Source organism: Malassezia sympodialis, genomic scaffold (genome assembly GCF_000349305.1).
Source record: "Malassezia sympodialis ATCC 42132 genomic scaffold, msy_sf_16, whole genome shotgun sequence".
In the NCBI taxonomy this organism is placed as follows: domain Eukaryota; kingdom Fungi; phylum Basidiomycota; class Malasseziomycetes; order Malasseziales; family Malasseziaceae; genus Malassezia; species Malassezia sympodialis.
The window spans coordinates 23,675-51,067 of record NW_017387814.1 but is presented as its reverse complement, the minus strand read 5'-3'; the positions used below and the strand labels follow the sequence as shown (position 1 = coordinate 51,067).

Sequence of the window (27,393 nt, the reverse complement as noted above, 5' to 3'; positions counted from 1 at the left end):
TGTGGTTCTACGCGCAGGCCCTCGGCCCTGGCGGCGCGACGGACGCCCGCGCGCTGGCCGATCTCGTGGACGCGGCGCGCAAGCGCCTCGCGCACGAGCAAGACGAGCAGGAGCGCCTCGACATGGTCGCGGCAGCGCACGACGTGATGCGTGGCATGGCACACCCGGTCCAGCAGCTGCACCAGCCGCGCATCGAGGCGCTGGACTAGGCAAAGCCGACATTGGGCGCGCCGCCCGCGCGCTGAATCCGTAGCACCTTCTTGGCCACGAGGCCATACACCGCCCTTGTCGCGAGTGCATCGCCGGCCTGCTCAATGTCCGTCGGATCGAGGCCGACCTGCTGCACCAGCGCACTGCACGTGGTGGGCGTGCGTACCGCGGCCTGGAGCGCGGCCTGGCCCTGCTGCCGCCACCACGTCTCACACAGTGCCTTGATCGTAGGGAGCGTGAGCGTATGGGGCGCAGGCGCACGCATCAGGAGGAGCATCACATGGGCCATCATCACGAGACCCACGCTCAGGGGGCCACTCGGGTTCGGCGCCTTGCCGTACGTCGCCGGCGCACCCTCGTCCCGCGGCACGCCCTGCTCGACCTGGCGCAGGGCCTGGAACGTGTCGGGAAAGGGGGCGGCCGCACATCCCGGGCGCGCATACCGCAGGACCTCGCCAAACCGCTCCCAGACCTGCGCGGCCATGCGCTCCAGCGCCTCGGTCGCAGGCGGCACCGTGCCCATCGGCACGAGCGCCGCGCCACTGGGCGGTGGGCGCGCGAGGGCGCGGCGCGGCGTGCCGCTCTGCGTCGGCGTGCCGCTGACCGAGTGCGCGAGGGGACGCGAGCCGGGCGTGCGGCGCGGCGTCGTCTGTGACGGCGCAGGCGACGCGCGCACGGGCGATGCGCGCCGTGGTGTGGCAGGCGATGCGCGGGCCGCTGATGATGTGCTTGCACTCAGCGCGGCGCGGCGCGGCGTCGTCTTGGGCGTCTCCGCACGCGATACGCTGCCGGCGAGGGCGCGGCGCGGCGTCGCCGACATGCCAGGCGTGCGGTGCCGCGCCTCGGTGCTCGCTTTGGTCGGCGTCGGCGCGGGCTTGGCGGGCGTCGCAGGCGCTCGCGCTGGACTGGCTGCCGCCGAGGCTGGCCTGCTAGGCGGCGCGCTCGACTCGTACTCGCCCAGCAGGGACTCTAGCGCGAGGATCTCCATCCGCTCGCGCTGGATCTCGTCCTTGACGCGCTGCAGCTTGGCGGCATCGACGGTCGGCGCACGCGTCGGCGACGGCGCCGCGGCCGGCCCTGCGGACGCCTGCTGCGCCTGCGCCTTGCTTGCCTGCTCGATGGTAGCCTGGTACCGCGTTATGTGGCGCTGCAGCTCGCCCTCGCGCCGGAGCAGCATGCGAATGTGCTTGCGGGCGCGCGGTGCGTTGTGGTAGTTCTGCAGGAGTTTCTCGGCGGCGAGCAGGTAGGTGCGTGCGTCGCACGGCTCGGTGCGCGGATGTTTCAGCGGCGACGGCACCGGCACAGGGCGCAGTGCCGGCTTGGGCGCCTCGGGCGCGCTGGTGCGCTCGCCTTTGGCGGGCGCCACAAACAGGGAGGCCTCGAATGCGTCGGCATCGCGGATCAGCTCGAGGATGTCCACGTGCGCGGGGTTCAGCACGGCGTTGGTAAAGTAGGGACGCCGTCTCGACGACTCGGCGGTACGCGCATGCAGCGCATGCAGCTGGTCGAGCGATGCGTGGATCGCCGCGACGTGCGTCTCCATCGAGGGGAGGCGAGGCGCGACACGCCGCGGTGGACGCGTAGGCCACGTGATACGTCCTTCGCTCGGGCCGCGTGTACGTCGCGTCGGCCATGGCAGGCGTGTCGCGCGAGGCGGCGCTGGACGAGGTCTCGCCTATGGTGCAGGAGGGCTGGGACGGCGGCGATTTGCCGACGACGGCCCCACGCACGGTCCCTGGCATGGACCTGGCGACGGTCACGGCCATGGCCCTTAGCACCAGTGGACTCGCTACGGTGCCCGCGGGCGCTACGGACGAGAGTGGCATGGAGGACACTCCGCTCATGCCGCCCGAGTCGGCGCACCTCTTTGAGCGTCTGCAGGCGTGCCTGCGTCTGCGTGATAAGTACATGTCGGAAAGTCTGCAGGGCGACCTCTTTGACAACCCGAAAAACTGGGACGCCGAGTACTGTGTCGAGTGGGCGCAGGAGCACGGCGCCGAGGCGTCGGCGCTTCTTGCGTCCGCGCAGAGTGTGCCGGTGCGTATTGACGGGTGTGCGATGGATGCGACGACGCAGCAGCCGCGGCCGTGGCGGATCTACCCCGCGCCGCCGCGCCCCCACTGGGAGCAGTTCACACCGGCGCCTCCGTCGTCGTTTGTGGGCGGCGCGCATCCCGTGCCGCCCATGCCACCGGCGTCGCAGGCGAATGTGCTGGCGGCGCAGGCGCTCCTCGAGAGCTGCGGCGGCGTGCCGGGCGCCTTTGCGGAGGAGGCCATGTCGCTGCCGCCCGCTCACTGCATCGATGGGCGGCGTGTGCAGATGGGCATGCGCGATGGTGTGTTCCATGCGTGGGTCGAGGATGCACGCGGCGTGCGCCGGTGCCTCACGCGCGTGACGTCGAGTGCTGAGTGGTTCGACGACCACGACTTTCTCGTGAGCGTCACGAGCGATGGGCCGGCGAAGACGTTTGCGTGGCGCCGCCTCAAGTACCTCGAGGGCAAGTGGAACCTGTACAAGCTGCTCAACGAGTACCGCGAGACGGACCTGCTCAAAAAGGTCGCACACCGGGACTTTTACAATGTGCGCAAAGTCGACACGCACGTCCACCACAGTGCGAGCATGAACCAGAAGCATCTACTGCGCTTCATCAAGGCGAAAGTCAAGCGGCACCCCGACGACGTGGTGCTGCGCCGCGGTGCTACGCCCATGACGCTGCAGGACGTGTTTGACTCGCTCCAGCTGACTGCGTACGACCTGAGCATCGACACGCTGGGCATGCATGCGCACCAGGACTCGTTCCACCGCTTCGACCGCTTCAACCTCAAGTACAACCCGATTGGCGAGTCCAAGCTGCGCGAAATCTTCCTCAAGACGGACAACGACATCCAGGGGCGCTACCTCGCCGAGATCACGCGCGAGGTGATTAGCGATCTCGAGCAGAGCAAATACCAAATGTGTGAGTACCGCGTGTCGGTGTATGGCCGGAACGCCGACGAGTGGGACAAGCTCGCGCGCTGGGTCGTTGACCACCGCCTGTTCAGCGCCAACGTGCGCTGGCTCATCCAGGTGCCGCGCCTGTACGAAGTGTACAAGGCGAACGGCAACGTCACGCACTTCCAGGACCTGCTCGACAACGTCTTCCGACCGCTGTTCGAGGTGACGCTCGATCCGAGCACGCACCCCCAGCTGCACATCTTTCTGCAGCGTGTGATTGGCCTCGACATTGTCGACGACGAGAGCAAGCCGGAGCGCCGCTTTTTGCGCCAGTTTCCACCGCCGGCACAGTGGGACTATGCGGCGAGTCCGCCGTACTCGTACTGGCTGTACTACATGTACGCGAACCTCGCGACGCTGAACCAGTGGCGGCGGGAGCGGTGCTTCAACACGTTCGTGCTGCGCCCTCACGCGGGCGAGGCGGGCGATCCCGAGCACCTCGCCTCCGCGTTCCTCACGTCGCAGTCGATTTCGCACGGCATTCTGCTGCGCAAGGTGCCGGTGCTGCAGTACCTGTACTACCTGAAGCAGGTCCCGATCGCCATGTCGCCGATCAGCAACAATGCGCTGTTCCTCGCGTACGAGCGCAATCCGTTCCCCGAGTACTTCCGCAAGGGCCTCATTGTCACGCTGTCGACCGACGACCCGCTGCAGTTCCACCTGTCCAAGGAGCCGCTGCTCGAGGAGTACAGTGTGGCCACGCAGATCTACAAGCTGTCGTCGGCGGACATGTGCGAGCTCGCGCGCAACAGCGTGTGGCAGTCGGGCTGGGAGAACGAGATCAAGCGCCACTGGCTGGGCCGCCACTACTTTGTGCCGGGCGCGGCCGGCAACGACATTTCCAAGACCAATGTGCCGGACGTGCGGCTGCAGTACCGCCACGAGACGCTGCAGCAGGAACTCGCCTTTGTATGGCAGTCACCACCTACATAGCTACCTACTTCTGGCTGAGACTCGTCACACCCGGGAGGTCCTTGCCCTCGAGCAGCTCGAGGCTCGCGCCACCGCCCGTCGACACGTGCGAGAGGTTCGACTCCTGGCCGTACTTGGCCACGACGGTCGCCGTGTCGCCGCCGCCGACAATCACGGTCGCGCCGTTCTTATCGGCCTCGACGCAGGCGTCCAGCATGGCCTTCGAGCCAGCGGCAAAGTTGTCGAACTCGAACACGCCGGGCGGGCCGTTCCACACGATCGTCTTGGCCTTCTGGATCGCCGCGCGGAAGTGCTCGCGCGACTTCTCGCCGACGTCGAGACCCATCCAGCCGTCGGGGATGCCGTCCTTGTCGGTCGCGTGGCCGACCTGCGCCTCCTTGTCGAACTTGTCGGCGGTCACAAAGTCGACCGGCAGGATCACCTCGACGTTCTTCTCCTGCGCCTTGCGCATGAGCTCGTCGACCTTCTTCGAGCCCTCCTCGTCAAAGAGCGAGTTGCCGATGGACATCTGGTCGACGACCTTCTTGAAGGTGAACGCCATACCACCGCCAATGATCAGCATGTTCACCTTGTCGAGCATGTTGTCGATGAGCTGGATCTTGTCCGAGATCTTCGCACCACCGAGGATCGCAAGGAACGGACGCTCCGGCGACTCGAGCGCCTTGGAGAAAAAGTCGAGCTCCTTCTTCATCAGGAAGCCCGACGCACGCTGCGGCAGCTCCACGCCGACGACCGACGAGTGCGCACGGTGCGCCGAGCCAAAGGCATCGTTCACGTACACATCGCCCAGCTTGGTCAGCTGCGCACGGAACTCGGCGACCTTGTTCGAGTCCGCCTTGACCTTCTCGCCGTTCGCGTCCTTGCCCTTGCCCTCTTCCTCGATGTGGAAGCGCACGTTCTCGAGCAGGATCACGGCGCCGTTCGACGCCGCCTGCACCGCCTGCTCCACCTCAGCGCCCACGCAGTCCGGGAGGAACTGCACGTCGCGGCCCAGCAGCTTCGACAGCTCCGGCACCACCGGCTTCAGCGAGTACTTGGTCTGCTTCTGGCCGTCGGGACGGCCCAGGTGCGACATGAGCACCACCGCCTTGGCCTTGTGCTCCAGGGCGTACTGGATGGTCGGCAGCGCAGCCACAATGCGCTGGTTGTTCGTGATGCGCTCGCCATCAAGCGGGACGTTGAAGTCCACGCGCATCAGCACGCGCTTGTCAGTGAGATCGACATCAGAAATGGCTAGCTTCGTTGACAGAGACATGAGGGAAACGTCTGACCGCCGCGCCCCGCCACGGCGGTCGGGCCCGCTACGCTGGACGGCATGTGACAAGCTGACATAATCGAACCCCGCCTTCGCGGGGCACGCCTCGGCCCCTCATGCCCGTACCGCCGCCGAACGACCCTCCGCTCACGTCCTTTGGCGCGCTCGTCCGCCTGGACGAGCTGCCGACGGACGATCTGCGCGGCGGAAAGGCGCCATGGGCTAGCGCGGCACCCCCGCTGCGCGATCTCCGCACGCAGGCGTCGCCCCTGTGGTTCGGGGGCGGCGTCTTTGGCCACGGCATGTACAATGAGGACAGCGTGCTCACCAGCAATGCGGCTGTGCGTGCGCTGCGCCTCGCATTCAACTACGGCATCAATGCCCTCGACTCGTCGCCGTACTACTTTCCGTCCGAGCTCGTGCTCGGCCGCGCGCTCCGGATCCTGGCGCCGGAGCACCCCCGCGACTCGTACTTCCTCGTGACCAAGTGCGGGCGCTACGGCCCGCTGCGCTCCCAGTTTGACTACTCGCCTGAGCGCATCCGCACGTCGATCCAGCAGAGCCTGGCGCGCCTCGGCACGACGTACCTGGACGGCGCCCTCCTGCACGATGCCGAGTTTGTCAGTGCGCAGCCGGCGATCGCCCTTACGGACGAGGGCCGCTGGCTCGCGGCGTCGGCCGTGGGCCTAAGCGACAAGTACACGCCGGACGAGGCACGGCGCCTGCTGGGCATCGCGCCAGACGACGCCGCACGAATCCGCGGGCCTGGCGACGAGGCCGTTTTGCAGGCGGCACGCACACTCTTTGAGCTCAAGGACGCAGGTGTTGTGCGGAACGTGGGCATCAGCGGATACCCTCTCGGCGAGCTTGTGCGCCTCTCGCGCCTGATTGCATCGCATGCGCCGTACCGAAGCCTGGACATGGTCCTGAGCTACAGCAACCACACGCTGCATGCGGACCTGCTCCCTGCGTGGCAGGCCCTCTTTGACGCATCCCCGAGCGGTGCACCATGGACACCGCCGATGCTGCTCAATGCGTCGCCGTTCTCGATGGGCCTCCTCGCAGACCGCGGGCCGCCTGCATGGCACCCCGCCGATGCGACGCTCCGCACCGCGACGCATGCCGCCTTACAGGAGATCCAGCAGGATGCAGCGGCGCGCACTGCCTCGCCCATACCCGCCGACCAGGTCCTCGCCACGACCGCGCTCTTCCGTGGCCTGCGTGGCAGCGAGGTCGTCACCAGGGACGGCGTGCCGGCGCTTCGCACGCTCCTGGGCATGAGCAATACTGACGAAGTCCACACGGCTATCGCCACGTACCGCATCCTGGCCGCGCACGGCGATCCTGCCCGTGCGCAGCTCGCGGCGTACGAGGCGCTCGTCCGGCAGCGCCTTGTGGAGGCAGGCTCCGCCGATCAGACGTGGGCCTCGCCGCCCGCCGACGCCTGAGTCCGTAGCCTCCACCATGTCTGTGCCGACGTCGCTGTCGTCGAGGTACCCAGCCCTGTCGAGGCCGCCGACGACCGCGCGCCCCTTGCACGTTGTGCTGGCATGCACAGGGAGCGTCGCGAGCGTCAAGGTCCCGAACATTGTCGCGGGTCTGCTCGCGTACGCGCCCGTTCACGTGCACGTAGTGGCCAGTGCGGCGGCGCTGCACTTTTTCGATGCAGACGCTGTCGATGCGCTCGATACGCGCGCACGTACATTTGGCGTGCATGAGCTGGCCGCGCTGAACTGTGCGGCGGGTGAGTCGGCCGATTCTGTGGTCGCGCCGCGCGCCAAGGTGTGGCGCGACGCGGACGAATGGGCAGCCTGGGCGAAGGTAGGCGACCCCGTCCTGCACATCGAGGTACGCCGGTGTACTTACCATAGCTGCGACGCTGGGCGGACGTGGTCTTGGTGGCGCCGTGCAGCGCAGACACCCTCGCGAAGCTGACGCATGGCCTGTGCGACAACTTGCTGGTGCGTGTGGCCGACTCACGCAGCTCTCGTTCCTGCGCGCCCTCTCGCCCGACACGCCCACATGGGTGTATCCGGCGATGAACACGCTCATGTACATGCACCCACTCACGGCGCAGCACACGGCGAGCCTCGAGGCGCTCGGCTACGAGGTGCATGGGCCGATCGCCAAGCGGCTCGCGTGTGGCGATCTAGGTACGTTGTGCGTCTCACACAGGCATGGGCGCCATGCTCGAGTGGACCGACATTGTGCGGATGGTTGCTGAGCGCTATGGCCTGACGTAGCTATGCCTCGTCCTCGTCGCTGTCCTCGAGGATATGACGCACGACCGGCTCGGCGCGCTTGCGCAGCTCCAGCACCACCTGCTGGGCCTGCGCTGGCGCCTCGCTGGCCAGCACGAGCTGGCGGCTGCTGGGGTGGCGCCACCACGCGAGGATGGCCTCGTCGCTGACCATCTCGTCGTTGTACACCTTGGTGAGCAGGGGCACAAACAGCTTGGTGTGGCTCACATGCACCGCGCAGAACGACTGCATCATGGCGAGCGCTTCAATTTGGTCGTCGTGCGCGACTTCGCGGATCAGCGGCCCCCAGTGGTCCAGCAGCGCAGCTGTCTCGCGCGGCTGATCGACCGAGCAGTGGTGCAGCACAAACGCAATCACCACCTTGCGCACCTCGCCAGGCGGCACATTGCTCGCCATACGCAGTGTCTTGAGCTCAATGGCCGCATTTTCCGGCGCATGCTTCTCGTCGAAGGCGCGCTCCAGCGAGGCATGGGCCTCGTGCTGGAATTCGCGCAGGCGCTCCTCCGACTCGATCTTCTCGCCGTACGTCTGTGATTCTTGTCCGCCAGACAGGGTCAGCGACATGCTGCCGTATCCGGACGGCGATGCCGGCGACGACTCGTCGGACTCGTCCAGGCTCTCGTCGCTCAGCGCATCGGCGTCGCTATCAGCGTCAATGGACGAGAGTTCTGACGCCGCATCGTCCCAGACCACGACGCTGCGGTCCGCGCCCATCGCAAACAGGCGCGCATTGGCCGCATGCTCCAGCTCGTCGACTTCCTCGTCACTGTCGTCGTCATCCGCGGCATGTGCAGCGCCCAGCGGTGCCCACAAATAGCCTCGCGACGCACGACCCAGCGCAGCGTCGGCATCGACCTCGTCCATACTCGGCTCGTCCTCGTCGTCGTCTTCGCTCGTGCGGAACGCGTGCATGGAGACGCGCGAATAGGGGGGGACCTGCACGTCCGGCCCAATCACGCACCCGTCGCCCACGACCGTGCCGCGCTGCAGGTGCACATGGTCGAGGATCTGCACGCCCTCGCCCAAGAGGCACTGCTCAATGGTGCATCCACGGCCGACAACGACGCTGCGCCACAGGTACGAGCCGCGGATCGTCGAGTTGGCGCCAATGTGCACGCCCTCGCCCAGCACCGACTCGTGTACCTGCGCCCCCTCATCAAGACGCGCCTGTAGGCCGAGGAGCGAGCGGCGGCCAAGCACGGCCGTGCTGGCCATCGCCACCTGCTCGCCCGTAAATCGCAGGCCAGGTGCGCTGGTGTATCTGGCGCCGTTGGGCATTCCGAGGCGCGGCGTATTGGGATACGTCCAGCCTGCGAGCACGTCGCGCGAGGCCGCATCGTAGCGTGCGGGATCCGAGACGCGCAGCATGTAGCCTGCGCCCTGCGGCGGCATACCCAGGACGCCGCGCGACACGACCGAGAACGGTTCGCCCGCGGACGTCGACGTAGCGTTGGCCGGCGGAGCGACGTGCACAAAGATCTTGGCCTCCAGCAAGTCGGACGTCAATATGCCCTGCACAAACTCGCGGCGCAGCGACTGGTAGTCGAAGTTTTCCGTGAAAAGAGGCGGCACATCGATCGAGCACACGTCGACGCCGCAGTCGACGAGGTCGTTGCGCACGTCGAGCTCCGTGCGGGCCTGCTCGAAGAGCTCGAGCGGCAGGGGAAGGAGCGGCACACGCGGCACCGCCGGTATCGCCGCATAGTGCATGAGCTGCGAAGTGGCTGGTGCAAGCACAAACACCGATAGATCGCCGGGGCGCCGTGCGCCGCTGGTCTGGGGCGCCGGCATCGTGCAGATGGTCATAATCGCATTCCGATCGGCCTGCCGGCGCTCCTTGTGGGCGCGCACAACGGCGCCAATGTCCATCGTGCCCAGCGAGTCGCCGTGCATGAGCACAAAGTCGGACTTGATCACCTGGTGCGCATCGAGCTCGCGCATCGTGTCGCCCACAGAGCGCGCCTCTGGCACCGCGATCAGCGAAATGCGCGTCAGCGACGTCGCCGGCGCCGCCGGCACACGCGCACCCGGCGCGCGAAATAGGAGCGGGTGATGCTCCTCCAGGTATGCACGAATCTGTCCCACATGCCATGTAGCGAGGAAAAAGACCTCGTGGACGCCCGCCGCCGCGAGCGACTCCAGCGTCCACTCAATGAGCGGCACATTGCACACCGGCATCAGGCACCGCGGGCGGTCTAGCGTGAGCGGCGCAAACCGCTGCGTAAACACATCGCACAGGACCACCGCCTGCAGCGGGTCGTCCTGCGCCATCATGTCCGCCGCCATGTCGTCTCCGCAGCGACGGCCAGCGCCGCCGGCCGCACCGAGAATGTATCACGTGATTCAGAGACGTCGCGCTTCGCGGGCCCTCGGCCTGGGTCACCGCCATGGGCGATCGTGATGTGGGCGGTCTGCGCCGCTCCCAGTCGTTGGTGAGCGGTCTGCTGAACTGGATGTCGCCTTTCCGACCCAGTTCCTCCAGCCCTGATACCTCCATGGACGAGCAGCCGTTTACCGATGCTCACAGCGCCGAGGCGCCGCCGGCGCCCACGTCGCCCCCGCCGCCTGCGGCGCCCCCGGCCGCGCCGGCGCCAGTGCCGGCGCCAGTGAACATGACGCCCACGCATCCTTCGCCCTATGCACGTAGATCGTGGGCTACTACACAGGCGCCTGCTTTCCACCCGGGCTCGTTCGAGACGCCGACGAAGCGCACGAGCCCGGCGCTCAAGACAACCTCGCCCTTTGCAGCGAATGTATCGCCTGGTCGCAAGCATGCGCCGATCTACTTGGGACCTGGCACGAGTACGCGCAAATCCTACTCGCCACTGCGCTCGTCGATCGCATCGACACACTCGATGAGTGCGCTGGCACAGCAGCGCCCCCCGATGCTGGCGCGGGAACCAGTAGGCACGCCAGAAAAGCGCCTCAAAACCAGTACAACGTCTACGCAGGCGCTCGATCAGGTCGCGTTTGCGTCGCCGTCAACGAGCGCACTGTCGTCCAGCACCAGTGTGTCGTCCGCCCGCAAGCGGCCCGTGGACAACGAGGAGCCAGCGCCTGCTGAGAGGGCCCCGGAGGCTGTCGAGGTGCCGGTGCGCCGCTCTGCGCGGCATACACGTGCGGCATCGACGATGCGTGAGGTACTCGACGCGATGAAGCCGCTTGAACCGCCTGCACCGGCCCTGCCGGAGGTCGTCAATCCGTATCAGACGCGGTCCAAGTCCACTGCTCCGCGCCCAACGACTCGCTCGACGCGCGCGCGTGCGCTGGAAGCGGCCCGCCAGCGTGCGGCCTCCGAGGTGCCAGCGGGCGACGAGCCGCCCAAGACATCGCTCCTGGATATGGTCGAGCGTACCGAGCCATTGCCTGTTTCACCACGACGCCCGCTTCGCACGCCGGGCACAGAGCCGCTGCGCCCTTCTGCGACGAGTCCCGAAGGCAAGAGCAGCGTTGAAAGCGGCGCGCTGCGTCTTATGGCGAATAAGCCCAAGCGTCCATCGCCACTGTCGATGGGCGCGACGTCGAGCGATACAAGTGGGGCGGCGCCTGCGCCTGCGGCGGTGCCCCTTCCCGTTGTGCCACCTGTACCTGCAGCGCCAGCTCCAGCGCCAGCAGTCCCCGTTGCTCGGTCTACCGAGCCACCCGTGCAAATCGACACGCCGTCGTGGTGCATCGTCACGGCGCCTGCGCGGCGCGATAAGCCAACCTTGATCTCTGGTGATCAGGCCAAGGCTCTTGACGTGCCTTGGGACCAACTACCTGTGTTTTCCTTTGATATACCTGCGGCCCGGGCACGGGCCGCGCCGCCTAGCGAGGCTACTGCCCCACCGGCGTCCAAACCGTTCGGCTCGGGCGCGTTGTCGGCGCCCAAGGATGCCCCGTCGCTCTCTCAGACGTCGAAGACTGAAGAATCTATACCGACGACTGAAGAATCTACGAAGCGCCCTGTGTTTTCGTTTAGTGCATCCGCTAGGCCTGTGGCGCCCATGTCCAAGCCCGCTGCGCCTGCCCCGGTGGCTCCCGCTCAGGCGCCGTCGACGGAGGCTCCGGCCACCGATGCTCCATCCACAGACCAGAGCGAAGGCAATACGCTCACGGCGTGTGGCCAGGGCGAGGAGGACGAGGACACATCGCATGAGGTGCGCGCCAAGATTTGGCGGCTAGACGCGGGTGCTTGGCAGGACATGGGAGTGAGTATTTTGCGTATCAAGACAGCGAAAGGCACCCATAAGAGCCGCGTGCTTGCACGCAATGCCGTCAATGGGCACGTCGTGTTGAACTTTGTACTGTATCAAGGCCTCCAGGTGATGTGCGACAAGAATGTGCTCACATTTTTGGGCTTTGTGGATGCCAAGCCATGCCACTTGCGGTGCAAGGTCAAGACCCCCGATGCGGCGACCAGCCTGAAAGAGGCTCTCATGCAGTTTGCGCAGACCGATGAATCCTGATGGCAAGATGTGACGAGTCAGTGTCAGATGCCCTCCTATTTGATTGTCCAGACTGCTGGGTGGCTGGGCGATTGAAGCGAGCGGCTAGAAGAAGAAGACGCGATGGATTTAGGTGGCGAGGGATTGTACCGTCGTCGCCCATTGAAACGCGTCCTACATGCTAGCCAGTAGCATGCAATGAAATTGTGTACGAATGATTTCGTGTCAGCGGATGGAGGTCTAGACGAGCTTGCCGAGTATGCACTGCTCGCGAAGGTTCCATCCAACAGCCATACCCTAGAGCCAAGGGCAGGACGCGAGGTTCGTCTGGCCTGACTAGAGATAGGGGACATGAGTGTTGCTATGAAGCGGCTGCCGGCTGCTCGTCCTCCGGCAGTGCAGCCTCATCGCCCTCATGGGGCACAACCTGGTATGTAGAGGCATGCACCGCATTGGCCCGGCGCGATTTCGACAGCGGCAGCAACCAGTACGTGCCATGCCGCAGATGCAACGCATACGCATACAATACGAGGGCAAAGTAAATCTGGGTTAGCTCATCGTGCGCACCTTGATAAGCCAGCCCATCGCCAGCACGCCAGCGGCGAAGCCGCGCTCGGAGCGCCACGTTTCATTCGCCTGTTGCACGCGCATCGCGGCCTCCGCCGCCCCGGCTGAGGTGCTGACATCAATGTCCTTGTGCCGCAAGAGGGCCATTTCTTCGGGCGAGCGGTACTGCGCCTCTAGCGACTCAATCAAGCTCATCAGCCCGGCCTGGTGGTCTGAATTGGACACGCGCCGGCCGTCGTGAGGGGCGTAATAGTACCACCACAACGCGAACATCATCGTCCACCCCGTCGACACCATATGGTCCAGCATGTATACATGGGCATATCGCAACACCGACTCGTGCTTTTCGTCACTAATGGCCTTAAGACCCCAGATAAAGATGGGAATTGTCGCAATGGAATACAAGTAAAGAGAGACTTGCGCAAAGGAACCGCCCTGGAAGACGGCTATAATGCCATACACACCCGCAATCTTATTGAAGAGCGAGAACAATGAGAGAATCTGGCAGCCCACCTTGATGTCCATGAACCCGGCAAACGAGCTCATGAGCCCTGTGAGGGACGACTTGGGCATGCGCAGATACAGTCGCGGCATGGGCAGCGTCCAGGCGACCGCGCGTCTTGGCCGGTGTACGCGAAGGGCGATGCCCACGTGGGATCACATGATGCCTCAGGAGCTACTTCGCCTTGGGCCGCTCAGGGTGCAGGGACTGCCGGGGCCGTTGGGGGAGCGCGAAGCTGAGCAGGTCGGGCTCGTCCGACCGCGAGACAGCCTAGAAACGTCTATAGATCCCAGTCGTCGTCGTCGTCATCCAACGTCTTTTTTCGTGAAACCTGCCTCATTAGCAAGGGCTGTAGTTCGTACGCACCGTGATCTTGTTTGCCGACTCATTCGCGCCTACCTGGTCAACCTGGTCGAGTAGCATGATCAACTGATCTTCCGACACACGCTGCCGAACCTGCCCAGAGCGCGCCATCTGCAACAAAATGTCCGAGATGGCCGCCGCCTTCTGTGGCTTGACTAGTGCAATGCGCGATACTGTGTGTGGGTACAAGATACGTACACCTCTCCCTTGCATCACTTTCAAGGATCTGAGAGAGAAGCTGGCGCTTCATCTCCTCCTGCTGCGCCATGTTGTCGTCTTGGCCATCGGTCGCACTGCTGCGGCCGCTGCCGCCCTGCAACACAGATGGCATACCTGCACTGGCTTCCCTGTAAGTGTGCTGTCCCACTTACTAGGCATGCTGCCTCCCTGGGCACCGCGCAGCTCCGCCAGGCGCGCGCGCCGAATGGCCTCCAGCTCTGGATCGTCCATCGTGCACGTGGTTCGTTGAGCAGCGATCTGTCGATGTGGAGGTAGGCTCAGCGGCGTAGAACTCAGTCAACTCAGGTTGCAGCAGGCCGTGGCCGCGTCCCTATCGACGGCAGCGTGGATGTTGTATGGAACCTACCTGGGCGACCTAGGCGAGGGCGCATAAAAGACTGCCCATTGGCACCAAGCTGCTCCTCACCCCACCCCTTTCATCTATCCTTGTCCAGGGCTCTGGTAGCCTAGACTCCCCTATTCCTATCCCCTACGCGTTCCTGGTGAACCAACTTGCACACATCTTTGTACATCGGAGAACTGGCTTCTTTGGTATCAACTTTCTTGACTGTTATATATCATGGCTACTCAGAAGCGCTCGACTTTCTCAACAGCTGGTCTGTTGAACCTGGTTTGCCTGGCTCTACTCATCACGAGCCAGGTATCAAGCGTGGCGGCCCTGCCCGTGATGAACGAGCAGGGCGTCCACGCGCCTCTTCAAAACCGCGCGCCGGCAGCTGGTCTCGCTGAACGCGCACCTGTGGAAGTGGGATCGCACGAGCACGAGCACCAGCATTGGGCGAGGAACCACCACAAGGGTATGCGCCGTGCTCGCCGTGCGGAGCCCACTTGGGAGCCGTACGAGGGCACCATCCTCATGCCCTACTCGTCGGTTACACCTAGTACTACGACTGATACGGTGACGAAGAAGAAGAAGACAACAGTGACGCGCTTTGCGACGAAGACTCATATGGTGACGGAGACCAAGTCGGCGAAGCCCACGCATTGGACGTCACTCGCTACCCTAGCACAGACGATTACGCTGGAGGGAGGAGACGATGGCATGTCGACGGTGGCAGGTGATGAGCTCAAGACGGCAGAAGTGCCGATGGCCTCGTCGCTGCCAAAGGGAGCCACCATCGTCGACCCGCTTCAGATGAAATCGAACTCGCCTTCGTCTACAAGGACACCGGAGTCGTCGAAAGACAGGGGCTCAGGTGTGACTATCACGACCATGAGTCCTCAGGCAACGTCGACTCCGGAGACAAGCTCGAAGTCGGGTTCGAACTCGAGCTCCAACTCGGGCTCGGGCTCTAGGACGGGCTCCAATCCGAGTTCTAACTCGGGTTTGAACTCGGGCTCTGGCTCCAACTCGGGCTCTAACTCGAACTCGAGTTCGGGCTCTGGCTCCAACTCGAGCTCCAACTCGGGTTCTAACTCGGGCTCCAACTCCAACTCGGGCTCTGGCTCCAACTCGAGCTCCAACTCGGGTTCTAACTCGGGTTCCGGCTCCAACTCGGGCTCTAACTCCAACTCGAACTCTAACTCGGGTTCCGGATCCAACTCGAGCTCTAACTCCAACTCGGGTTCCGGCTCTAACTCCAACTCGGGTTCTGGCTCTAACTCCAACTCGAACTCCAACTCGGGTTCCGGATCCAACTCGAGCTCTAACTCCAACTCGGGTTCCGGCTCTAACTCAGGCTCTAACTCCAGCTCGAACTCCAACTCGGGTTCTAACTCAGGCTCTAACTCAGGCTCTAACTCGGGCTCAAACTCGGGCTCAAACTCGAGCTCTAACTCGGGCTCAAACTCGGGTTCCGGCTCCAACTCAAGCTCTAACTCCAACTCGGGTTCTAACTCGGACTCAAACTCGGGTTCTAGGTCGGGTTCTAACTCGAGCTCTAACTCCAACTCGGGCTCCAACTCCAACTCGGGCTCTAACTCGGGTTCTAACTCGGGTTCCAACTCCAACTCGGGCTCTAACTCGGGTTCTAACTCGGGTTCCAACTCCAACTCGGGCTCTAACTCGGGTTCCAACTCCAACTCGGGCTCTAACTCGGGTTCTAACTCAGGCTCCAACTCCAACTCGGGCTCTAACTCCAACTCGAGCTCCAACTCGAGTTCTAACTCGGGCTCCAACTCGAGCTCTAACTCGGGTTCCGGCTCCAACTCGGGCTCTAACTCCAACTCCAACTCAGGTTCAGGTTCAGGTTCGGAAGATGATGCGGAGCTTTGTGATGAGGACGATGACAGCCTTCTGCCCCCCCTTCTGCGACCGTTCCCCGATTCGAATCAGGTTGAATGCGGTCTCCAGAAGCAGTGCATTCCTACCAAGTCCAACAACTCCTCGTCTTCCAATTCAAGTGACTTGAACTCGCCGTCGTCATCGTCCTCGTCGTCGCCATCGTCGTCTTCTTCTAAGTCGTCGTCGTCTTCGCCTTCGTCATCGTCGCGGTCTTCTAAGTCGTCGTCGTCGTCATCGTCGGGTCCCGGTCGTGATGCCAAAGTAAAGAACAAGAGCTCTCACTCCAGCAGCGCCACCAGCAGCAAGTCGAAGCACTCGTCATCGTCGCACTCTCACAAGAGCAGCAGCTCTAGTCACCATAAGTCGACGTCAAAGTCGGACGACGACTGTGATGATAACTAAGCGTGTTGATGTTGACAGTGCTGGCTCGCTGTTTTGAGATGGTTGTTTTTTTTTCTAACCCAGCTTGCATCTTTATCTTGTTCCCCTCTCACCCCAGCTACATGTAGTTTACGTCCCTAGTTTTCTGTACAAATTGTGTGCATTTCATTCTTGCAGTGGAGGCTTCGGAATCTTGTCTCTTTTGCTGGACCCATGGTCGCCCCGTCAGAGCCAGCCGTGCCCATAGTGCGCGGCGCTGGCAAGAAGGCAACGCAGGCTAAAAGGCAACTGTATGCTAATCCTTTGCCCGTCGGGACCCACGATCGACTACGGAACACGATTGGAACTTCGCGCCGTACCTGGTGGGACTGGTTCAACGAAGGTACGAAATGGTTTGCGGAGCGGTCGCATGCACCCCCTATTTATCGGGGCTGGTATGATGCAACGACGAATGCTGTATGGATGAGCGACGAGGGCGATGCTTCCAAGCTCTGGACCCAGGGTTTTTTCGGGAAGGGCAATCTAAGCCGTAGTGAGCCGACCTGGGCCGCGCGCATGCGAGCAGAGGCCGAGGCGCGTGAACGTGGTGAGATGACTGCGGAGCAAATGACGCAAAAGCGACGCGAGGAACGCAAGCTCCTCAAAATTGAGCGTGCGCGGGCAGCCGTCAAAGCCGGCATTCAACTCCCGGATGGTGTTACCGCTCTCGGTGGCGAGTGGAACGAGTCGAGCCACGAAGCAGGAGGACTATGGCGCGGCGATGAGGACATGCCGACTGTGCAAATGGGTGTCTCGCGTATCAAAGGTCTCAAATACTTTTCTGACGAAGTGGCAAAACCGGTGCCTGAGTCACCATATGAACATGACGAGTTTGATTCCCTGGACAACATCGAGCATTTTCAGCTCACCATGATTGAGGCCTTTTTTTTGGCGGGCATGTTGGGATGCCTGGAGGTATATGACAAGGAGGGAACAATGCTTTCTGTCGATGCATTGTACCAGCTCTGTCTATCGACGCAACTCCCGCCGAATGCCTCCACGCCCCCCCTATGTGCGTGGGCCCGTCCGGACAATCCGTTCCTCTTGCACTATGTTGTATACCATCACTTTCGAAGTCTGGGATGGGTGGTGAAAAGCGGCACCAAGTTTTGCGTGGATTTCCTTCTATACAAGCGCGGCCCTGTGTTTAGCCATGCAGAGTTTGCTGTCCTTGTTGTACCGGAATATAATGATGAAACGGACAAAAATTCGTCCCCATTTTTGCCTCATTATAATGAGGGGCATAAAGACTGGGTCTGGTTTAGTATGATTAACCGCGTCAATACCCAGGTTCAAAAGGTATGTGTGTAAGACTCACCCTAGACACTCATTCTGGCGCACGTCTCGATTCCCCGACTGGCAAACTGTTCCCCCGCTTTTCTTTCTACACCGCACGGTTTTGTCGATAAACTTAAGCAAGGTCACTTTGCCGTCAAGGAAGTGGCTATTCGCCGCTGGGTGCCTGCACGGATGAAGTCGTAATTGCTACTAGATCTACAAAGTGGTGAAAAGAGAGAGGTGTTTATCTCCGCTTGAGATTTGGCATGCCGCCCTTTCGCATAGGGGGGCCTGGTCCACCTAGTCCCTTGACATTTGGCGGGAATGATCGGCGCTGACTCCTTTGCATTTGGGAACGCTGCTGCTCCCGCTTCTCGGACTTCCACGCCGTTCGAATTTCTGGTACCAGCTCAATTAGTTCTTCTTCCATTACGCCATCTCGAATACTCTCCATGACTCTCGTTACCGTTGTCTTATGATTCGCTGTCGTCTTGTCATCTCGAATACGTGTAATGTGCCAAGTCGCCACTTGCTTATCCTCAGGCGAAGGAGGATGCCACGCGCATTCGACGATTCGATCATCGAGCTGCTCACCCTTTTCCTTCCAGTCGTCCCACTCTTCATCATCCATATCAAGCCAATCATAGAACTCGTGCTGGTCACCGTGAACGTGTTGTAACAGCTCAAACATAGGCTTAGCTTTCCAGTCGGGTGTATTAGCGCTGGGGTCCGCTTTGAGGTCGGGCGGGAATTTCAATTGAATCTTAAAATCAATGGTATTTTCTTGTGGGGGCTTCCATTTCAAAATGTTCGTTGTCGTTCCCATCTCATAAGGAGCGTGCAAGCTCGTGAAAATCAGTCCATCACACCCATGACGCAACTTGGGCATCTTAACTTGCAATACTTCAGCTAGACCGTAAGCAAGATCCATGGGTTTCACATGAATTTCAAATGGTGCCCTCATACGAGCATCTGCGTTGGCTTTCATACACTGTAAATACGCAGGAAGAATTTGGCACTGAAGGCATCCGTAACGCCGACTTAAAGGACGTTGCATCACATTGTCTCCATCAACAACAAGTGCATCAAACAGAAGGAGTCTAAGCCTACGCTGTGTCTCCGATATCTGGTCGATCACCAGCTCACCATCAAGGAGAGTGTGGTTCAATTGACCCGTTGTCATCCTAGCCTTGTGCGATGAAGGAAGAAAATGCGGGAAATACACGTGGTTTACCTGGTAGTATTGGTTCTTGCGGTCGATCTGATGTCAGAGATGAGAGCACGTACCAGATAGACTTCTTGTATATTGGTAACTGGCGGGACAACAACAAGAAGAAGAACGCGTTGTCCATCAGACTTTTCACATACCCAAAAGCTAGTGTTAATCAATAGAGAACTTACTCTTTCTTCAGCATTATGTCTAGAGACTGCTTGTTGAATGAAATGGGTTGGGCGCCAGGAAATCTTCGGTCAGCGATCTCCCACAAACCTTGTAGAGCGAGCAAGACATAAGTTTCGCACATGATCTTTAAGGAAGTTAAGTTGTATTTCATCGGTGACTAGTGTCCCCGGTATGTCAGGAACAATAGTCTTCATGGAGGTACGACGTTACAACGTCTTCCTAATTCGTGTTCATTTACCCGTCTGGCAATGTGCGCTCGTGCGGTACACGGGTATCCACTTCGATGACCGCTTCCCCCACAGGCCCTGGTATTAGCTAATCAATTTCCATATATGCACATCTGAGACTATTTTAAGGTACAGGTTACTAATAAAGGGTTCAGTCAATTTGTTACATCCTGTGAATTCAAACTAACCTGCAGATATACAAGGCTACGTCATTGCCGGTGGGAGTGCAGCGATTGGTAAAAAATGTGATCTACTTGAATAGAATACTCATGCATCAACGATTGCACGACTGAGATTCTATCTAAAGTGCAAGGTGTTCGCCATCTTTCCGATAATCGCTTTTAAAAAGCTTTTGGTTGAACGTGCCCACATCCCCCGTAGAAAGACTTGTGGATATGCATTCAATGAAGTCTAAATGACTAGACAATCTACTGAGTGACAGCATCTCACCAGAATGGTAGCCTGCTATTGTCCATTCTCTAGCCTCTATCATACAGCGTGAATCACTCATTGTCCAGTACGGCACCCAAACTTTCAGAGGCCTCCTTCGCGAAAGAAACTATGCAATAAGGAAGCAAGAGTCCATGCCGCCACCATGGCAGCTATTGTGTAAATTTGTTAGGGTGTCATGAAATTGGAATTGGGGAGATAGAACTTTATAAACATGATTGTGAAACAGCTAGAATCATGACTGTAGCGGCAAGAGTTCCAAGAGAAGGAACCTGCGCTAGGGAAGCAGCGCTATCCGAAGCATCTGTCTTGGCGGGGAATGTGGCATTTGTGCCAGTCGCATTGAGTGAGTTCGCAAAACCATAGTCCATTTCACTCAGTGAGGACACCACGTATTTGGGGGAAGGATTTGTAGATATATCGGTGCTTAGAGGGAGGTTAGTGTACTTAAAAGGCTTCTGAGCCTGCAAAAAATTCGGGTACGCGATGTTTTCCGTGTAAGGATGGGTGATATTCATACAAGCTGTAATAGGCATGACGAGCTTGTACGCGTCCAGTAAGTCCGAAAGGCTGCCGTTGAGGGCAGTCATAGTGGAATTCGACGTTTCATGGAATTGAACAATCGGACTCGAACTTGACGCCATACCTGTCACCCTCCTGTAGCCACCAGAGCCAGAACTGACATCCTCTGCGTACATGATGGTCCTCAACCCAAGCCCATAGGCGATAGCGCGCACACGATCGTCCAAATCACCGAAAGGTGGACGCCAACAAGTTGGTGTAACGCCTAAGACGGCTTTAATAGCCAAAGCTGTGTAATACAGTTCTGCAAATACTTGATCATTCGGCAAGGTAGTTAGGTAAGGATTCGACCAACTCTGGACACAAATGTCGTGTCCATCCGTGATACCACGCTGGGCCTGGTACGGATAATTGATCACATTGGACCCAACATAAAAAAGCGTCGCTTTGATTTTTTTGGCTTCAAAGGAATTGTACAATAGATTGTGCGAGCAATTAGGGGCATCGCCGATGGTAAATCCAAGCGTGCTGGGCGTAGGGCAGTCGGTCAGGTCCAAAGTTAAATTTAGATGTTTGGGTTTTGTACATTGGGATGCCGTGTACCAACAATCTGGGTCCGTTGCATTATACCCATCTTGGTTTACACTGGCATGATTGTCATCATTGTCTTTCTTGACTTCCACATCTGAGGGTATAATCCCTGAGTTGAGAATATTGTTCCAAGCATCTTGAGCATTTGTATCGTCATCCGGAATACTGGCAATTTGCCCTACAGGAGGGAACCTGGTTTTTTCTAGAAGTTGGTCCACTTCAGGAAGTTTATATGAAGCACACTGAATATTGACATTCAGTATATTGTTAAAATCACTTTGACTCGCGACGGATATAGAGTCTTGCTGACACCATGCTACCCCTGCAAGTTGGGCAAGGAGCAAAATAGCTACACCTGCTCTCATGATGGTAGCGTTCTACGCCGATGGCTTTTTCTCGGTCTGTGGCTATGCATTGACCAATAGGCAGGCACATGACATGTCATAGAGGTTACTAATCTTATCCAGCAAGTATATTGACCTGTATGACGCCGTCCGGCAAGAAACAGAACAAAGGATTCTCTAGATTATAATGAAAGTTCAGCAGCACTACACAAGAACGGTAATAGACAAAGCGGCAATAGCTGTCAGAACATAGATATTAATTTGGGTGGACACGGCCGAATTCTGGGATCTCTTCGAAGTGTCCTGATTGTCACTAGAAGGGTTTGTGGAGACCTGGGCAGCATTATTGCCAGACGAACCTGAGGTTGACTGTGCCTGACCATTCCCAGAGGTGCTCGAGGAATCACTCGACTGACTGGAAGAGCCTGCCGAGGAGCTCGAAGAGCCGGTTGAGGAGCTAGAAGAACCGGACGACGAGTTCTTCGTATTGCTCATTGCCTTAGGAGAGAACGATCCCTGCGTCTGTTGATCCAGTGTTTGCAGGTTCAATTTGGATCCAGGATTAATGGGCATGTTGTCCGCACTCGGCAAACCCTTGGCGTTAATGTTGCCCTTGACAAAGTCCGAAAATACAGAATACGTAATGTTATCTTCCGCGTAAGGAGTAGTGACATTCAGGCAAGCCGTAAGAGGTATAACATTCTTAAATGCCTTTCTGATTTGAGGGTACATATCTTGGAATAACTGCATCGTGTCACCGCGGATTTCATGGGTGAGGACAATTGTAGAGCCACTGTCGTAGCCCTTCTTGATAATCTTCTGATAATTACTCTCGATCTTCGACCTAGGCTCCGACCCGCCGGGCTGCACGTTCCAATCATCCGTATCATCAGCCCAAATAATTGTGCGAAGGCCAAGTCCAGCGGCAATAGCGCGAACACGGTCGTCGACGTCACCAAATGGAGGACGCCAGCAACGAGTCGTCACACCTACAACGTCTTTAATGATTCGCATCGTGTAGTACAACTCGGCAAAGACCTGTTCGTCGCTAAGTGTTGTCATATAGTGATGCGACCAAGTGTGTACACATACATCGTGTCCATCACTAAGGCCTCGCTGGGCGTGTAGGGGCAGGTCAATCACGTTTGTGCCAATGTAAAAAAGAGTTGCCTTGAGTTTGTGGTTCCGCAAATAGTCGTAGAACGCATTGTGAGAGCAGTTAGGACCATCGTCAAAGGTCAGGCCCCATGTATTGGGTTCATCGCATGTGTAGATATCCGTTGGCACATTTTGTGCCTTGGGCTGATGGCATTGTGTAGCGGTCCACCAGCAATCAGGGTCTTTGGAATTATCATACGAGTCACTTGCTTTCTGAGAAATGCCCATATGGTCTTCCACGCCATTCTTAACCTTCACATTCTGGGGAATGATACCAGATTTTTGGATCTCACTCCAAACAGCTTGTGCCTCCTTATCGTTGCTCAGAATAGTAGCAATTTGACCACTCTTAGGGTACATTTTTGACAGTTCACTACTGGCTGGAACACCATACGGTTTGCAAGCCTGAGCAGTGCTAGAAACTTTTGCCATTTGGGCGGCATTGGATGGGGCGGCACGGCTTGCAAGGCGGCCATGACGACGACTGGGATGGCTGATTTGGTCGTTGAACTTCTCCCAGGCAGTACTCTCACGAGCAGTGTGCGCTGATGCCGAAGCAGTAAAGACAGTGAGTATCGCACCACTGGCAAGAGCACTGCTGAGTTTCATGGTGGGAATAGAATAACGACTGCGATGGCAGCACAGCCTTATACGAGTGTGATGCAGGTATCTCATTCTCATCATTATTGCTTACGAAGCCTCATGCAGGGGTAAACCAATATTTTAGGCCAATAGGATGCACAAGATCTCCTGTGACCTGTATAGCCTGCGGGTCGAAGTTCTACTAGGCTTCGATTTCTCAATTAATTTCTGAAAATTATGCAACCTGTTGCTTCTTGTTCATACTTAGTCTACGGTAGTTAATGCAACGACTTCACCAAGCTGGGTGTTGCCAATCTACATTTTGCTGCTGCAGCTCGAGTCGATCACCCTCTGTTCCAAAGATTCTATCCCAAAGAAGACTCTGCTTTCCATAATTGAAGCTTTTGCGCCAACCATACCGGTGGTGTATATCATGATCTTCCACTATGATATCACAATGGAAAGGGCGCAACCAAAAGGAGGTCAGCAGACCTGTGTAATACACACGTACACCTGAATGCCCTATAATTTCGGTCGCCACAAATGCCAGAGACCAAATATAGAGGGTATCAAAGGGCAAGGGATATAGCAGGTAGGCAAAAATGGGTGATCCAATGGCGTCAAACATTTCTTGAACTTGATCAGCATAGGCCAGCAAAAATGGACTTGGGTGTCTGGTAGTGTGATGCTTTTTGTGGAAGGCCCACAGCTGGTCCAATTCGTGCGTCATGCGATGGACCCAATAGTATAGAAAGTCTACAATGATGGTGAATATGCCAATTTGGAGGGGTATCCATAAAGAAAACACGGGGAGAGCCTGTCGGTCATAGCTCAATAAGAACACAAGTAAGGGTCGAACGAGCGTTCCTGTCAAGATTTCATAGAAAAGTTTTGTAGTCATAGATTCTGACACAGAGTCGCGCTCCGCTGCGGAATCCAAGTAGCCATATGTCATGATGGTTTTACGAACTCGCCGCTGGAAGAGTCTCAGAAAAAAGCTCGAGTGAACCCCATGAAGTAGAAAGAGCATAGGAGCTGGTAATGTCCATCCTGTAAATGTCATCAAAATATACCTGAAAAGAGACGGTAGTATTATGAAAGGTAGACACACGAGCGATTGGTGCCATTCTAGCATAACAGGTGCTTTGCCCTTTGACTTCGGTATTGCGTACACATCAGGATGTGGAAGGAAAGCCACTCGTGCTACGAGCAGTCGTTGTACCCAGTCCAGTTCGGAACGCGGCTTAAAACGCCAGTGGTCCGCTTTAGGCCCAGGTCCACTGCCTCCACGCTCGGTCATAGGTGGGATAAATCCAATTCTGCGTGGAGGGAATTTTGTAAACGAGGTGTTGGATTCTCTGTTATATAGATCCCTGTTGCTTACGCTTTTATTGGTCTAGGCGACGGTTTTCCGAGGCAGTCCGATCGCGTGCCAACTTTCCTGCTTGTCATTGGGGCAAAATTACGCAAATAGACTGTGTCATATTGGACCACATGGGACCACACGGAGCGACAATATATTAAGGGGGGCAGGAAGAGAGAAATCAACAGTACATACCGTCATGAAGACAGCTCTGGCTGTTCTCGGTTGCCTTGCTACACTTGCCCATGGAGCATCTGTCACCAAAGACTGGCACGTAGGCTGGGTTCACAACGTGAACCCAGATGGTCTTCATCCCCGCCGAGGTATTGCTCTCAACGGCCAATTCCCTCCGCAGGCCCTTAGCGTGAATTCGAATGACTATGTGTCCATCAACTTTACCAACTCGTTTGGAGATGGGTCTCCCTCAACCCTACATGGGCATGGTATCTTCTACAACAACACGAATTATTACGACGGTGCAGCAGGGATTGTGCAGTGTCCCGTCCCTGATGGCCAATCATTCCATTATGAGTTGCTGAACTCGCCCAAGAGCCCTCCATCGGCACAGAAGCAAATCGGAACTTATTGGATCCATGGCCATTACAAGGGTCAATATATTGACGGACTGCGTCTCCCCTTTATCATCCACAATGCCGAGGGTGAGACATACCAGTACGACGACGACTACACTGTAGCGCTGGCTGACTGGTACCACCACGTCCATGCTGATGTCCTGAAAAACAAGTACTACAAGCCCAACGGAAAGTACCCGACACCCGATGCTGGTCTGATGTATTTCGTGCACACACGCGCTAACCAGACGGCCAAAAACCTGGAAGGTTTCAATGAGAATGCGACACTGCCGTTCGAGCCTGGAAAAACGTACCGCATCCGTGTCGTGAACATGTCTGCTGCTTCGCTGTTCAACTTTTGGATTGAAGGTCACGACATGGAAATCATTGAGGTGGATGGCGAGGACGTACATCCATTCCCTGTCGATCAACTCCAGGTCTCAATTGGCCAGCGCTACTCTGTTCTGGTAAAGAGTCACAATACCACGAAGCATAACTGGAAGATCCATGCCAACATGGACCCTGAGATGTTCGAATCGCTGAAGTCAAGCCCTCTTAAACTGAACCTCACCAGCACGCTTTCCTATGGTAATTCGCATGCAAAGATGGGTGTTGGTCGTCGCACAGTGGACAGCTACGAGCTGTTTGATGACACGCAGCTTGAGCCGGTCAAGAAGATGGCCATGGTCGAGCCTGACATGTCGGTCAACCGCATTGTCACAATGCCACCTTACCCGGACAACGTGGAACGCGGCACCTTTAACAATAAGACTTTTGTGACGCCTCTAACACCGACTCTCTTTTCCATGATGACAGAACCTATTTCAAACAAGCTGAACGAAGCCACCTACGGCCCGAACTCTAATGCTCTAGTGGCCCCCCATCTGCAGATGATTGAGCTTGTGATTCTCAACTTTTCGGATGACAAGCATCCCATGCATATGCATGGGTCCAAGTTCCAGGTGGTCAACAGGGCTACTGACTTGCGCTCAAAAGATCCGAAGGCCAACCCTCCTTTGAAAGAGGGTCAGAAGAACCCCATGCGCCGTGATACGGTGGTTCTGCCTCCTGGAGGCGGTGTCACAATTCGCTTCCGCGCGGACAACCCTGGTGCTTGGTTTTTGCATTGCCATATGGACTGGCACCTGGATGTTGGTATGGCGATGGTGGTCGTACAAGCGCCCAATGTCGCGGCAAAGCGGTTTGACATTCCTTCATATATCACGGAACAGTGCAAAATGCAGCACATGCCCATTTCTGGTAACGCCGGCGGCATTCTCAACTCGACGATCCAGTTTGGCAATCTGACCAAGCCTCCGTCTCCGAAACTCTAATTTCCTTGGGCTCGTATGCCATCCTTTTGATACTCAATCGCGTCCTAATAACCTACCCCTCTCAACTCCATCCAATAGTCGTCTGTTACTATTCCGTAACCAGAAAGTGGATGCGGAATGCTAGAAGCTTGCATTTCACACACAATTTCTTGATGCGCTGAGCGTATTTGGCCACCGAGTTCACACCGCACTTTGTACAAGAAATTCCTGCCCCCATCCCATAAGGCGCGACCTACTTTTTAGGAAGTTGAGAACCTTCGTTTATCAAGCTATGCCCTAAAATGACCCCTTGAATGTAATGTAATACAGAAGATACAGTCTACTTGTGCAGGTGTCTCATCCAAATTTATCTGAGCCCATGTACTCGCCGCGCTGACCAGCTTTGTCCTGCCCGACCGGATACATAATACCTAGTCCAGATTACAGATCCGCTTCGGCTACTGCGCCAAACAGATGATGAGCCGCCTCTGTAGCGAGTTTATCAGCAAAGTCCCACCAGGTCTCGGATGGGTCAGTATCACTGAGTCCAGAGAGATTCGTTTGCAGCTGGTCCCATGTTCGTTTTCGCATTTCTTTGGGTACCTTAAGAAAGTTGGGCCTACTTCCCGCGCTGCTTTCGGACGGCGACAACAGCTGGACCAGGTCATCAAACATGTCTTGCAACGCGCGCCGAGTTGCGTGACCTGACCGGCAGCGTCGACGGATCGAGCGGAAGCATCGATCGGTGCGGTACGCGATTAGTTCCACCTCTTCTCTCGAGACGAACAAGGGACATGCCCCAAAGAGGGCCAGCCTCTTCTGAATACAGCATACAAACACGGTAGATGCCACACATAGATTATGCAGCGTGATCCACGAAAAATGGATGTGCCCTGAATCTTCTAGTCGAGCAATAACTTTAAGAATGTGTGAGGCTGTCTTAGCCAATTCATCCAGCGATGCTGGATTGTCGAACCTGACCTGTACGCCTTGTAACAGCTGCCGTGTTTGCAAGAGATTGAGCTCCAGAAGCTCGGTGTTGAAGGCACAGCCCAAACCAGCTAGGTTGTCGTGTGAGAGCGGGGCGTATTCACACCAGGCGCTCAGGCGTGCATCCATTGCCTGGAGCCAGGCCGAGAGGCTCTCAAAATGTCGTGGCACTTCGCTTTGGTCGGCAAAGACGCGGTACACCTCT

The 27,393-nt window shown here is 58.0% G+C and overlaps 12 protein-coding genes and 1 pseudogene across 13 annotated transcripts; 6 read left to right on the top strand and 7 right to left on the bottom strand.

Annotated features, from left to right (window-relative positions):
* Positions 1-311: 311 nt before the first annotated feature.
* MSY001_2924 (uncharacterized protein) lies at positions 312-1,753 on the bottom strand (the record flags this gene model as incomplete). The annotated part of the gene is made up of 2 exons (XM_018884802.1): positions 312-353; positions 515-1,753. 2 exons carry the CDS (start codon positions 1,751-1,753, stop codon positions 312-314), a joined length of 1,281 nt encoding a protein of 426 aa, XP_018741425.1.
* Positions 1,754-1,842: 89 nt separating this feature from the next.
* Positions 1,843-4,137, top strand: MSY001_2923 (uncharacterized protein; the record flags this gene model as incomplete). Its single annotated transcript, XM_018884801.1, has 1 exon — positions 1,843-4,137. The coding sequence occupies one exon, from the start codon at positions 1,843-1,845 to the stop codon at positions 4,135-4,137; it is 2,295 nt and encodes a 764-aa protein (XP_018741424.1).
* A 4-nt stretch (positions 4,138-4,141) lies between these two features.
* MSY001_2922 (uncharacterized protein) lies at positions 4,142-5,392 on the bottom strand (the record flags this gene model as incomplete). The annotated part of the gene is made up of 1 exon (XM_018884800.1): positions 4,142-5,392. One exon carries the CDS (start codon positions 5,390-5,392, stop codon positions 4,142-4,144), a length of 1,251 nt encoding a protein of 416 aa, XP_018741423.1.
* Positions 5,393-5,508: 116 nt separating this feature from the next.
* MSY001_2921 (uncharacterized protein) lies at positions 5,509-6,840 on the top strand (the record flags this gene model as incomplete). Its single annotated transcript, XM_018884799.1, is given in 2 exon segments — positions 5,509-6,012; positions 6,025-6,840. 2 exon segments carry the CDS (start codon positions 5,509-5,511, stop codon positions 6,838-6,840), a joined length of 1,320 nt encoding a protein of 439 aa, XP_018741422.1.
* A 16-nt stretch (positions 6,841-6,856) lies between these two features.
* Positions 6,857-7,434, top strand: MSY001_2920 (uncharacterized protein; the record flags this gene model as incomplete). Its single annotated transcript, XM_018884797.1, has 2 exons — positions 6,857-7,240; positions 7,264-7,434. The coding sequence occupies 2 exons, from the start codon at positions 6,857-6,859 to the stop codon at positions 7,432-7,434; spliced, it is 555 nt and encodes a 184-aa protein (XP_018741421.1).
* Positions 7,435-7,635: 201 nt separating this feature from the next.
* On the bottom strand, positions 7,636-9,939 carry MSY001_2919 (uncharacterized protein; the record flags this gene model as incomplete). Its single annotated transcript, XM_018884796.1, has 1 exon — positions 7,636-9,939. One exon carries the CDS (start codon positions 9,937-9,939, stop codon positions 7,636-7,638), a length of 2,304 nt encoding a protein of 767 aa, XP_018741420.1.
* Positions 9,940-10,040: 101 nt separating this feature from the next.
* MSY001_2918 (uncharacterized protein) lies at positions 10,041-12,101 on the top strand (the record flags this gene model as incomplete). Its single annotated transcript, XM_018884795.1, has 1 exon — positions 10,041-12,101. The coding sequence occupies one exon, from the start codon at positions 10,041-10,043 to the stop codon at positions 12,099-12,101; it is 2,061 nt and encodes a 686-aa protein (XP_018741419.1).
* Positions 12,102-12,441: 340 nt separating this feature from the next.
* Positions 12,442-13,962, bottom strand: MSY001_2917 (uncharacterized protein; the record flags this gene model as incomplete). Its single annotated transcript, XM_018884794.1, has 6 exons — positions 12,442-12,624; positions 12,648-13,266; positions 13,328-13,419; positions 13,516-13,685; positions 13,711-13,845; positions 13,884-13,962. The coding sequence occupies 6 exons, from the start codon at positions 13,960-13,962 to the stop codon at positions 12,442-12,444; spliced, it is 1,278 nt and encodes a 425-aa protein (XP_018741418.1).
* Positions 13,963-16,570: 2,608 nt separating this feature from the next.
* Positions 16,571-17,878, top strand: MSY001_2916 (uncharacterized protein; the record flags this gene model as incomplete). Its single annotated transcript, XM_018884793.1, has 3 exons — positions 16,571-17,408; positions 17,646-17,695; positions 17,813-17,878. 3 exons carry the CDS (start codon positions 16,571-16,573, stop codon positions 17,876-17,878), a joined length of 954 nt encoding a protein of 317 aa, XP_018741417.1.
* A 40-nt stretch (positions 17,879-17,918) lies between these two features.
* Positions 17,919-19,227, bottom strand: MSY001_2915 (annotated as a pseudogene). The gene is given in 3 exon segments: positions 17,919-18,935; positions 18,962-19,070; positions 19,076-19,227. Coding segments are annotated over 3 exon segments (1,278 nt in total).
* Positions 19,228-19,959: 732 nt separating this feature from the next.
* CDA1.5 (Chitin deacetylase-like protein) lies at positions 19,960-21,181 on the bottom strand (the record flags this gene model as incomplete). Its single annotated transcript, XM_018884792.1, has 2 exons — positions 19,960-21,142; positions 21,177-21,181. The coding sequence occupies 2 exons, from the start codon at positions 21,179-21,181 to the stop codon at positions 19,960-19,962; spliced, it is 1,188 nt and encodes a 395-aa protein (XP_018741416.1).
* A 233-nt stretch (positions 21,182-21,414) lies between these two features.
* Positions 21,415-22,977, bottom strand: CDA1.4 (Chitin deacetylase-like protein, predicted to be GPI anchored; the record flags this gene model as incomplete). Its single annotated transcript, XM_018884791.1, has 1 exon — positions 21,415-22,977. The coding sequence occupies one exon, from the start codon at positions 22,975-22,977 to the stop codon at positions 21,415-21,417; it is 1,563 nt and encodes a 520-aa protein (XP_018741415.1).
* Positions 22,978-24,512: 1,535 nt separating this feature from the next.
* MSY001_2912 (uncharacterized protein) lies at positions 24,513-26,219 on the top strand (the record flags this gene model as incomplete). Its single annotated transcript, XM_018884790.1, has 1 exon — positions 24,513-26,219. One exon carries the CDS (start codon positions 24,513-24,515, stop codon positions 26,217-26,219), a length of 1,707 nt encoding a protein of 568 aa, XP_018741414.1.
* Positions 26,220-27,393: the final 1,174 nt, after the last annotated feature.